This window comes from Cydia strobilella, chromosome 12, assembly GCF_947568885.1.
Source record: "Cydia strobilella chromosome 12, ilCydStro3.1, whole genome shotgun sequence".
Classification (NCBI taxonomy): Eukaryota; Metazoa; Arthropoda; class Insecta; order Lepidoptera; family Tortricidae; genus Cydia; species Cydia strobilella.
Genome location: NC_086052.1, coordinates 10874345 through 10887730, shown reverse-complemented (window position 1 = coordinate 10887730; position 13386 = coordinate 10874345). Strand labels below are relative to the sequence as shown.

Here is a 13386-nt window from a genome sequence, read left to right as displayed (position 1 = left end):
TAAATCGCGAAACCAGTTTGGGTCTTAGTACAATCTTAGATAAGCGAGCTAGGTATTAAAACCTATTTGCACACGCTCTTATTTTATTAACAATAGAGTTGTTCAGTTCATTTCGAATATTTTTGGACATCTCGCCCGCTTAGCTACTTCTGCTGCTGACTGTCCTATATACACAGATGGGTCCATCATGTGCATAGTGTTACGAGCTTCCGGGGAACTGCTTTCATTTTATTTATGTCTTGAGTACCTACAGCGTTACAGTTCCACGGAATCAAAACGCTATATGGAGGTGAGGTCGCGCGTGCGGTGACGTTCTTGGTAATTTAATTACTATTGCCGAGAATAGACTTATTCTCACACTGCTATTACCATGTTTAGTTACGAGGTCATAGATGATAGGCGGTGGTTGGCTCTGTTGTTTGCTACCTATCTAAATTTCAAATCTTGAAATAAATAGTAAAAATGTCAGTGGGGCCATTTACAATCATGGGACCATAACAACGTCGAGTTAGACCGAGAAGAATCTGCAACGATTTTGATAGCATACGCAGTGCAAGTGTTATTTATTCGTCATAATTTCGTAGAAGTTTGACGTTTGCACTGCGTGTGCTAAAAAATCGTTGCAGACGTGCCTTGGTCTAACTCTAGCAATAAAGTACAAATGGTAAGGATTCATGAAACGTGTTAAACAAAAGATAAAAGTAGACAGAATAGTTATTTATATAATGTCAAAAATTCTGGTAGATACCAACCTACTAAGCCTACTAAGCCTTGACCAACTCGAGTCTGATATGCGGGTTACTTTTAAATAACGCTGCATTAGTAAGTATGCAGCTTAACATAAAACCACAACTCTCCAAGTAGGTACCCGCTTTTCCCCAGAGAACGATTTTTAGTCTAACAATAATAAAATCAAAACCGTAGAGAACAGCACCCGAATTTTTATCCTCTTTAGTAGTTGAAAAATACCAAAATAATATAGTTTTATCAACACTAATCACTATGATATATTAGTTTAAGAATTATCAGATGAAACATTCCTTTCGTGGTCTTATCAAATTCATCAATTTCTTTACTTTCCATCATCAAATAAAACAGCGCCTACCCGCTTCGGGCTACTCTCCCTAACGTTATTTTAAAACGATAGACAAAGACAATTTTGGCAACTTGAGTCGTATCTTGATCTTGATACATCAAAAAATCTTCAAAATCTTCTTTTTTATAATATATTCTACGAAGTGACATATTCAGCTGTTGTAAAAGTATATATCTTGGCTCCAGTCACCCATCTTATCATGTAGGTCACTACAAAATTATCTTCTGTTATGATTAGTAATAGTAACTTATTAATATTGTTCAATCTTACATATCAAAACATTATATTTGTTTTCTTTAACAAAGAAATAGTTTATTTGTAGCGTGTCTCGCATGTTTGTTATTTATATTTTAATGCAATAAATAACAATATGGTGAGGATAATATTTGATTCAGACATAGTCATAGTGTGATAGATTGAAAGATAAAATAATAAAGATTGGATTATAACAACATATAATCTTGGATTATTATTGTGTGCTTGAGTACATAGGTATTTTTAAGCATTCAATCAGGAATTATAAATTTAATGTATTATTAACTGGTATTGCGCTTGATAAATACTAATGTTAATTTGCATAAACGATTTCTCCTAAATGTCAACAGTTTTAAATAGGCAATTACTTTATGCAGCTAGATGCAGTTTCAGAGTCTAAGCCACTCCGGGTAAATTAAGCGATTATCGGTGATGCATAATTATATGGACAGTAGACAAGATGGCGCTGGTTGCTGCTGCAAAGGCTGCGTTCAGCTTATGGTTGGGCCGTGTCGTACGGCTGCGATCGTGACCCAAATTGGTCCCGCCGGAAGATCAGCGCTGACCGGTCAGCATTATGCTGAGGCGAGACCATTTCGTGGTAAACTTCAACTCCTACCTATTTTATAAATTCCTATAGCTTTAGTTATACTTTTGTATGTAATTTTAGTTTTAAGTTTATCACGAATAAAACATTTGATTGATTGATTGATTGATTGATATGAAAAATGTATGCTAATTTTAACTTTTATAGTAACACTTTAACTGCTGACATGGATCGATACGTCCGTGCATTACAGGTAATGCACAATAGTTATTTACGATACAAGTGCGGAAAAGAGGAAATTCGTACTCTTTTACGCACTAGTGCGAGAAAGTAGTACCAAATGTACTGTAAATGTATAGAGCCATCCATATCTGACGTCACGTAGACTTGACAGAGTAGTTTGACGGTGCATGTCATGTAAAGCACGGACAGTAAGTGTTAAAATATATAAAGCGATACATTACCAACGCATGAATCTACAATTTTGTTTTCATCAGAACTGTTTTGGCCGATATGTATATTTTACAACTAGAACTATTTTGGCCGATAGGTATATTTTACAACTTTCTCATTCTCATTCTCATTCTCTCAAGTTAGGTTCCAGTGCTCTTAACTATCGGGAAATAGGGTGACTAATTTTGTCGTATTATGTCTGTATGACCTTTGCTTGCTTTGGCTGCGTGTACCAGCGGTAAGTATATGCCACTTAACAGAGGCGGTTAAAAAAATGCCAACTCGAGAATAATCACTACACTTAGTTCCCCCACCACATACTTCGCACCGCACATAGTTAGCTCATACAAATGCTGAAGCCATGCGAAAGTGGAATGTGGGACTGAGAACTGTGCACGCCAGCCTAGGTTAGACTTAGAAGGCTAGTAGCACTCTAGTAGAACTCGATTAAACCTCATTAATTCACGTGTATGACTCGTTCGCGTAAATTATTGCGTTTATGCCCCAGCTATGGTACAATCAATAATTGCTGAGTGGGTGATCACGACCTCAGTGTCCGGTCTCTTTACCCGATGGAATAGCGGACCACGGATCATTGCAATCGTTACCGAGCTAGTCGATGGAACCAGCATAACCGCGACTGTCTCGAGGTCATTTTACTCCGATTCACCTACACTACTACTACTACTACTACTACTACTACTACTACTACTACTACATATATGCGTAATCTTTAATCACGAATACGTACTTATGAACAATGGGATTCACTTGTATATTGGTTCTTCTGAGTCGAGTGTGCGTTAAGCGATGGGAACAGCAGAGCAGTTCCGGACCCGCGGATTTAAGTTCGTTGAACTCTTTTGTATGGGAATATTCTAAGTATTTAATCATCGCTTAAATTACCTAATTTGAAGTAAGCACCTTGTAATTAAATTATTATTTCAAGTCGTGAGAGATTTACCTGAGCTTAATAATGATTAAATATTTGCTTGTGTTACATATAGTGTAGCAGCCGGATTTTTTGTCTAAGAACCAGTGCTTATTTACATCCGTTACAACAAAAATTCTATAAGTTGTAGGCCTACTTAATTTTACATAAACAGTATATGAAAAATATTTCAGCGGAGTTAAAAAGTTAGTTACTTAGTTCAGCGGAGTTAGTCATTAAAGAGACTACGCGAATTTTGTTCGGTAATATACAAGAGTCCATACAGCTTGTATATTTGTTATATCCTCGAAATCTTACAGCTAAATCGGAATCTGGGTGAAATATAGAATGTAGTCTAGTTAGATGTTTAGTGGATAGATGAACGTGTAACGAGCTGTTGATCCAATTTTCGCGCCAGCCACCGGAGGCTCACCGTCGATTGCAGCCACCACAAAATAATCCTCTCATTTTCTGCAATAACGATCTTGCCACAGTATCACAATTTTATTATGTTCAATTTTGATTGAATTTTGATGATTTTGGTCGATGATGCTATCGTAGTCTTATTATTAGGTATTCCAATTTCCATGCAGGAAGTTATTGAACTGCATTTGTATTCAAAGAAATAATAACAGTTATGACTTATGACAAAACTGGTAACTTGCACAACTATTTATTTTCAATTTCCGCGTAGCATGTATAAGTATAATTATTGTACTGTATCTATAGGATATTCAGTCGAACAGCAAGACAGCAAGAGGTCTAGCATGCTCTATCCTAATAAACTGTCTAAGTGCGTATCGGGCCACGCAGAAGCGTTCCGTTACGTACTTTCATACGATATAAAAAACCATACAATCAAAAGTGCGTACTTTCGCGGCACTTAAGGGGCACAATTTTTTGGAATTTCGTAGAAATTTAGAGTTTAGAAACCTTAAAGTTGTTTTTAAAGACCTATAAAAAGTCACAACGATTTTTAATAAATATTTTTTTACTTCTAGTTACTCGTGTATGGACTGCCCCCACTAATTATTTTTAATAAAATAAGTAATAAAAATAAAATTAATATTCCGTATTTGCTATTTTGGTTACGGAACCCTGATAATAAAAAGCCTAATGGTGCTCCTTGTGCACAGCCCTGGCAAATCAAATCCCAACACGTCACCCCTCTAATCGTCCCATTTCCCCGCGGGTAAACGTTAATAACGCGTCTGCCACGGCCGCGGTGCTTGCGCTCCGCTGGCGGCTCGGCGCCGGCCACTATCGTAGTAGTCGCACGAAGGCAGTCGCGTCGGTAGCACGCCGCCCCGCGAGTTCGCTCCACGCAGCGCGTACGATGACAGTGCCTCCGGTAGGTTTCTACACAACGGTACACGCGTAGGCCCGGCCGGCATGTTTGCGAATTCACCATTGCAAGTTTCCCGTAGCCTGACCTGAGCTGAAGGATTGCGAAACTGTACAAGTGAAGTTTATAAATACATTGGCATTAGTGCGAAGTGACGCTCGATCGAGATGAGCGCGTGCAGCAAGTTTGCAGACTTTTGGAGGAATACTTGTGGAGCAGGTGAGATGAGATGCCCAGGAGTTTTTTTCGTACACACTACCCAGTTACTCTACGCCACGCACCGTATATAGTAGCTGCATTATTATCGTGCAACATGTACAAGTAGCCCACGAACGTTAGCAAGTATAAGCTTAACGAACTTATCAGGCTTCTTTAACTGCCATTGTTTTGTAATACCTAATTTTAACGCGTTACTAAAACGGCTGCGTAACACTTACGTGAACTCGGTTAAACAAATTCAAAACAAACAAACGAACAACGGTACCTTACAAAACATTGAACTTCTTAAAATTATCAACTTTCAACGAATGACATTTGGTTTTGACAATTTTCGCGGGTCATTCGTCTTATTGTTTGCGCCACTGACTGCTGTTTCATGACGTTTCCACCTCAGCGCCAGCGATTTGTTTACGCTTTCTGTTTACAAGTTCATTTAACATTGGCGCCTCCTGCTAGAAATTTGTATTTCCTCTGTATTTTCCCAATTCTTCCATAGTACTGAAATTAGGAACGGACATTATACGAATGTTATTTATAAGTAAGTAAGCGTTTTATAAATCTTTACTGTCAAGTACGCAAAAGTGAAAAGGCGAAATGCTTTTTGTTTATATCGGATACAAAAAATGTTTTTGTTAGTTGCCTGCTACCTACTGGCTGGAAATTTACATGCCCAGGTATAGTCATCACTCCTCAGACTATATTTATCACATACACATTACACTCAATATGGTTGTTTATAAACATTAAGATTACTCGGTGATAACTACCCGTTTCTCAACAAATTGTGGCAACTAAATGACAAATAGCTAAATGAAGGTTACTTGACTTACTTGTCAGACAGAAAGTAGTTGAATCTATGACGCTTGATTACAAAGGTAATTAGTAATTAACATCAAAAAAAGAAGCACAGCAAGATGCTCCGTCACAACTACTACTGATATCTACTACGAGAAAAAGTGTCATGTCAAGGCTAATATTATCCTAATTACCCACAGCAGCAGTATTGACTAGTCTTTATTCTCTTTATCACTATTTAATTCAAATATAATTCTCAATGTAAGCATAGGTAATAATATCACAGCATCGCGTCGATCTTACACATATTTACTCGTACATTAGTTACGCTAGCAGAAGTAAGTACGGTGTACGAACCATACAATTCCAAATTAGTACCTACCAATTCATCAACTTTTAAATGAAGAATTGATCTCTAGACCATCAGATAATAAACGCCTAGACAGGATTCAGAGTTTATTGTCGAAAGTGTCATTAAATAAGAGAAAGGTGCTAATTTGTGATCAAGTTTTACATCTATAAAAGCTAATAAATATCCAAGCGCTCTGTAGTATTTTGCAAGGTCATCCATATGAATGAATAGTTAGATATTTATATCCTGTTGGAGCGGGCAAGAGCTCCACTCTCACTGTTGACGCGCAAACCAGATCTGCGAACAGAACGGCCCTGACTGGTTTCCTGCACAATGAGATATTCTCAACAGTTAGCGTACGGCAGATACGAACGTGCGAAAATCCGGACGGTTGCAATACGTGAGCCGATTGCATTGCCCAATGATCCCTACATGTGATATTGAGAAGGTATTAACAATTTTATTCGAAATAAACCACACACACGCACACACATAGCCAGGAAGACTGGCGACAACCTGGAAAAGCTCATGGTCACTGGTTCGGTGGAAGGAAAGAGAAGGGGCCGCAGTCCAACGCGGTGGTCAGACCAGGTTAGCAAATCGCTGTCCATCAAGGTCCATGATGCCTTAGAAGTCGCAAGAGATCGGAATGCTGGGAAATCTGTCATCCGGAACCATGTGCTCCACGTAGGAGGTCACGACCCTCAGCACTAAGGAGAACGAAGCTAGAAGGAGGATTCAAAATAAAAGGCCCATACCCGCCAGAGTCATGTACAATAAAGGTACATAAACATAACCAATCCATTAACGCGAGAGTAAGCGTGAAAAAATACCCGCATTACGTTTTAGTTTTGATACAATACCAATATATCATTTGCTTACTCAGGAATAGATCCAAAGTACGAGTGATCATTGGAATGATATCATATCAGCAATATTTTGTTTGTGTTTACAAACCAAATAGTTTTTTTTTCTTTTACCAATTACGTCGTAATGACTCACAGGTGTTACTCTTAACTTTAATTAAAGCACTCAAGTGTCACTAGTTACGTAATGCACTTAAACGTGAGTGTAATTGCTTGTCTGCTACATCTTCAGCTACTTGTCTAATTCGCAGCATTACTTACGCCTTGACAACCTTAATGCTACACCGATTCCAATGTAATCCGATAGGATTCATATTTCCCACATTGACATTATTAAATCTGCAGCTAACAATGTAGGTAATTATGTAGAGATTAGTCGTTCAGTCTGCTCATGGTCAATAGAAAACGTCTAAAATTTGGGTTGAAATGCAAGCGAAATAATGAGATCTTTGTTAATAAGGTTTGTGGCTAACCTCCTTCATTTCCGCGTGGTGTTTCAAAGTCACGACCAGAAAATTGGACGGATTATTATTCGCTCCAGAGGCTACTTTAAATTTGTTCACGTCTCACCTTAGTATTATTCGAAGGTTCTTTTAGTTTGCCATGGAAAGAAGCGAGCATGATGCTCGTTGTGGTTTGTGGTTCGTTTATCCCAACAACCGCTATAAACGTTTTGTGAGATATAAACTTTTCATCTGGACAAAGCGCGAGTAGCTATTACGGTTAAGGCGGTAGTGAAATTCCTCAACACTTTACGACAAGCCAAACAAAAACGTTGAGTTGTTACGCTGAAAGAGTCTCAACATTGTGCGCGACCCTGCGAAGTGGAGCTCTTGAGCTTGAGGCTATGTCCTTTCCTGTTGCAAATGTTTTTCCTATGACAAAGACAACTAGAAAAACCTGAAAAGTATCTACAGATATCTTATATGAGCTATTGTGAGTAACAGGAAGTTACGTGAATAAAAAGTATGATACCTTTAGTAAAGATACCTAATTACCTGACTTAGTTACAGTGTGATAAAGAGATTAAATCTACTTTACGTGATCAAGTCTCGTCACAATGTAAGAGGTTTATCACGCTATTAAAAATTAAACAAAGGTACCTATTACATACTTACATATACATAAGTACTACACAAAAATTGCGTGACCAGCACCTATCAACGTATGAATGTCGTTCATAAATGACGTGATCTGCTTGATAAATCAAAATTAAGTGTTTTATATTTCGCACTCGATACTGTTTTATGTGACCTGCGCTGCGCCTCGCCGACTAAGTGAAAATACGCGTTTCAGAGTCCACTCTGAAAGTAGGTCGCGCATTAAATTTAAGGCCATTATTTCCCGAAGCTAATCTCCATGTAAGTGGTGAAGTAAAGGTACCTGTTTACTTACCTCATTAGTCATAAATTCAAAATGCTTTGTTTAATAGTGGTGCGGTAACATTACCACAACATGGTCTGACGCCGCTGGACGTGCTCGGCATTCGTAGGTTCTCCTTCGCTGTAACAATCGGTATATGTACTCGTATGCACAACTATTAATTTGATTAGCCCGACACCCATTGTATCCTTGTCGGACAGACAAACTTATCGTGGCAAAGGTAATCAAATAAATAGTCAACCACTGGCCGCGAACGCATTGCAAAGAACGCTTCGTTTTAAGCAAATATTTTCAAGGTGTTTCCAATGCCGGATCCATGACCTTCTCGCTAAATTTACGAAGCAACATCTGATTACTTTTACACGTACAAGCTATCTTTATATTTTTACTTTAATCATGCTGAATTATTATATACATCACGTCGAGTCGTGCAGTGTTTACTTTTGTGAAAACTCAGTAGGATTCGTGAAAACCGTTTTTTTTAGCTGTGTAGTAGGTAGAAGGTACGTTTTCTGCAATACGTAAAGCCAAACAAAGCGCATAAGTAACAGAATAATGTGGTTACTTTCGTAGAAATATAACTTAAGCAGACACGTATTGTGTAAGTGCCGACGTAGCTCATTTTATTACAGTATAGGTAGAAACAAAATTGCCTGATAACGGTCGCCCGTACGCCGGGGAATCCATGCAATCTTCGTTCTAGTGATACGGCCAGCTTTGGAACATCCTCAATGTAGGCTCATAAAACTGAGTAAATCTGTTGACACGCTTTGGGAATTACGCCCCCATAATGTTAATCGCGGTCACATTTACAGGCATTGTGGCTTTAATTATTGTATAGTGTTCATATGGCTTGTTAGCAGCCAATTATCTCAATTATCTGTATAAAAGGAACAAGGACATTAACATTCTCAAAAGCCTTCGGGGAACTTGATTCATTAGATGGAGTCTAATCCCATCAATACCTTTTCTGTTTGTTAAATCTTTGAAAGGAAAACTAATTCTTAGGCATATTTTTGGAATTAGGTCGAATGGAGCCTATGCTTCTTTTAGATTTAGGATGCAACCAAGCGCTAAGATGAGGTATGTATAATGTATATTGTATAGTCTGCATAAAATAGACAGCCAACGTGGCGATATTATAATAACACACTCATGGACAAATTAAGAGGAATCCAAAAAACAAGTAATTACAAATTTTGAAATTAGGTGCTGTATCCAGTAACTAAATCTGTTTTTTTGTTGTCCTCTAAATTTGTCCATGAGTTTTTATATTGTTACTACAGGAATAAGGATATGTAGATTATGCAGTGATGCAAAAATCTGCGAGATGTATTGGGATTGGGAATATCTATTCAAAGATCTGGACTGGAGTAAATCGTCGTAAAGGTTCCTTGCCTGACGTCTCAGTTATTATTTCTGATCGAGCGCAATCCATCACGGTTGATCGGTTCGTTCGCAATCGTAACCGACATAATCCGTTCGTCTCACTCGACGACCGCGAAGGTAGCGACTACACGAACGCGATAATTACTGCGTTGGCAGTGACGACAACCGCAGTGATTCAAACTAACAGATTTAATGTCTGAACTCAATTGGGCTCGCCAGGATGACTCTTCCTAATCTTCGTAGCCTATCGATGTTGGATCATCCCGCTGATCTGATGATAATTGAAAATAAATCTTAAGATTAAATATTAATTGATTCAAAGGCAAGTACAATACATTTGCACCGATCGCGAATGTACCTTAAATAAATTATTACCCGTAACGGCATATTACAAATTTAACAACGGGTATAGCTCGCTAGGTTATGAGAAGTAGAATCGATCTGATTTAATACGAATAAAACCTGAGCCTTAGCCTTCTACAATTTTATTATACGTAGGTAAAAACTACTTACTAATTTTCTTAAAACTAAATTATTTTATTGACCCTATATCTAGACTTATATACTCACAGAGGGAGACTATTCAGTTCCTTAATTCAATGAATTATGCTTAAACTCTTGTCTTTCGATGTGTGGCAAACGAGTCGTAATATTGTAGTAGACGCTGACGAGTAAATATATTAATCAATTGGAAGCTTCTCGAATATTACATAGACTGTATTGATTATGAACGAAATAGTAGACCGCGAGCCAGGAACATATTTTCATGACCAATAGCCTCCCTGTATGATGAACCCTCGTGGACGTTAGCTGCCGCTCCGTTGGTGGGTTGAGGAATGGCAGCTACCGAAACACGTAGAAAAAAAAAATTTTGTGATCGCCTCCCGTTTGATACTTTGTCAGATGATAGTTTATAGATACTATTGTGAAAAAAAAATCGTCAACCGGTTGTATCACGTTGGAAAGAACGTCAGCTGGTCGCATGAACATGTAAAAAATAAGCGTTTTACCTTTTTATGATAGCGATAACAAAATCATGAAGCTTTGCATGTAGCATTCCATCAGACGATTCAATAAACTAATTACGCATTACGCATACTTACTTTGCGATCATGCGATTTGCGATTCATGTGACCAGCTGACGGTCTTTTCACCGCGATACAACCGGCTGACGGTTTTTTAATATATTCAAAATAGCATCTAAATAAACTACTACTGACACAATATCAATCGGGAGGCGATGACTGAAATTTTTTACATGTTCATGTCATCAACTGACGGTCTTTCCACCGCGATACATCCGGCTGACTATTTTTTTAATTCATGATAGCATCTAAACTATCATCTGATAAAATATCAGCCGGGAGGCGATGACTGAAGATATATGCTCCTGGCCCGCGGTCTATACTAGTAGTGGACGATTTTATTTAAACGCCCACGTGACGGGTCAAACACGGCCATAGAGTGAGGACATAGTGCTTATTGATTGCTAGAACGAATTGAATCATTTCAGCTACAAGTATATGATCACGAACAGTTCCTATAGCAAATATCGTGTGGGTGAATCCTCATAAATAAAAATATGAACACGTTCTAAAATTCCCAACAACAAGTAAGATATACTATATATATATATATATATCTAAAACTGCGAAATTCGTGTACAGTTTTTTTGATGTATACTAACACTTATTGAAACTGTAATGTAGAGGCCCAACGGAGCCGACATGTCTCACTGATAAAGGCTCCTTTTAAATATGTAGATTAAAAAAAAAAAAAAGTAAGATAAAAAATATCCTACCGGCAACATCTGTTAGGTACTTACATTAAAAACTAAGATTAAAAAGGAATCCCAACAACGTTTTACAAAAATGTATTATTATGATAAGTAAAAAGGATGTAACTATTGCTATAATAAACTCACTATAAATAAATGCAACCAACCACGTGTTATAGCAACAGTCACGATGAGTGAAATACTAGGAGTTACCGACCTGGATGGTTGTCATCTGCGTAGGCATTAGGCACACAGCTATTACAAAACATGTACTGAATCGTGACATTGGATGGCCTGTGAGCTTGTGACCTAATCAAGGTACTTAACCGCTACAAATTGCCTTAATGCATGCCTCTAGGAAAGTCTAAATTCATTTAATGATATTCCACATTGTTTTTTTATGAATTCGTGACATCATCGCATATTTTGTAATTTGTTCATAGCATATCACACAATCCGTTTCCTCTGAAATTTTCTGTCTTAATCTATATCGAGTCGCTGTCGAATAGCAGATTACATTAGAATTAAATTATTCAAAATCAATCAAATAAAAACAAAATATCTTTATTTGCTACAAGATGGTAACAAGGCAAGATCTTATAGCTAAGTTGTCCAGGCAAATTAACACTTTCATTATTATTAAATTTAATATGTCAATATTTTCTAATTTTAAGTGTATCGGCGGGCTATTGTAAAGGCCTATATGTATATACACATGTTGTAGCAGTTTTTTAACCGCCTTAAAAAAAAGAAAGTTCTCAGTTTGACTGTATGTATGTATGTTTGTCCGCGATTATCTCGCGATTGGCTAAACAAATTTTGATGCGGATTTCAGAAAAGTGTTTGTTTTTTTCTGAAGAAGGTTTTAGTATACATGAATGGTTTGAAAAACCAATTGGACCCGGCAGGTGGCGCTGCTATCCGTATATCGTCAAATTTGATTTACTGAAGCCGATTTAGATGAAATGTTGTGTGACATTTTGTGTTTAGATGTGAAGTGTGGTAGTGGAGTGAAAGTAAGGTCTATCATGCCTTTACTCATATCTTGTAGAGTCTTTTGAGAGTTGACTTTTTCTTTACAAATCTTAATCTATCTGCCCAGATATCTATATACATATCTTAACCCTAGCCAAACTAAATCTAAGTTACAATAATACCTAACTATTTACAAATCGTTTTTAGCACCATTTCTTAAATAAAGGTCTGTCTGTCTTCAGACGCCACTTAAATTCGTTTCAAAAAGTGGTCAACTATTAAAACGATTAATAAATGAGTCGAAATCGCCTCTAGTTTCGCCTAGTGTTTGAGTGAAATCTGGCCCCGTCAGGTCTTTTTAGTTTAAAGGTAAGAAATTAGATCCTAACTAGGGAACTGTACCGACGTGGCCGTGTGGTCTAGTGGTCAGGACGTTAGCCGCGTAAGCCGAAGACGCGGGTTCGATGCCCGCCTCGGCCACCCGTGACTTGTTCACCTTTTCTTTAGTGTATGATATCTATTTCGGTTTATAAATTAGATCTTACTGACACTTTTGTTGACTGCAAGTAACTGGCATCTAAACGAGCGAAAGCGCGAAAATAACAGTTCTTAATTTAGCGATGTCTGAGTTTCTCCTAAAGTCGTAACAATCGTAAATAACCAATCGTTATTAGACAGACCGGTTGATTTTTAGGCGTGTAATATCTATGTTTAATCTTTATTTAAAGATGTTCTGTGTAGAGATCTAATTACATATGCAATCCGGTTGAGCTAAAATGGCGTTCTATCCAGTTTGACTGCCTACTTAATATTCTAAAAGGGATAAGCACTAACCGCTTCTAAATATTATGGGTGTCTGCGCAGAAAAATATCACATGTTTATTTCATCCATAAAACCTTCACCAAACACTATTACTACTTATTCTAGTTGGAGTAGGTCAGTGAAGTCGGTTTAGTTGTTGTTGTTGAAATGATGACTTAGAGCAAAAATAAGTTAAAAGTT

The 13386-nt window shown here is 37.6% G+C and overlaps 1 protein-coding gene across 5 annotated transcripts in view; it reads left to right on the top strand.

The window, feature by feature from the left end:
* Window positions 1-13386, top strand: part of LOC134746110 (uncharacterized) — an 89834-nt gene that overhangs the window by 33307 nt on the left and 43141 nt on the right. Inside the window, exon 1 of one of the 5 annotated variants that reach the window (XM_063680369.1) lies at window positions 4558-4846. The exons of the other annotated variants lie outside the window; for them this stretch is intronic. Within the exon in view, the coding sequence (XP_063536439.1) occupies window positions 4795-4846 (52 nt within the window). The 5' untranslated portion in view covers window positions 4558-4794. Of the gene's footprint in view, window positions 1-4557; window positions 4847-13386 lie in introns of those variants that run through there. 5 annotated transcript variants of the gene reach the window in all.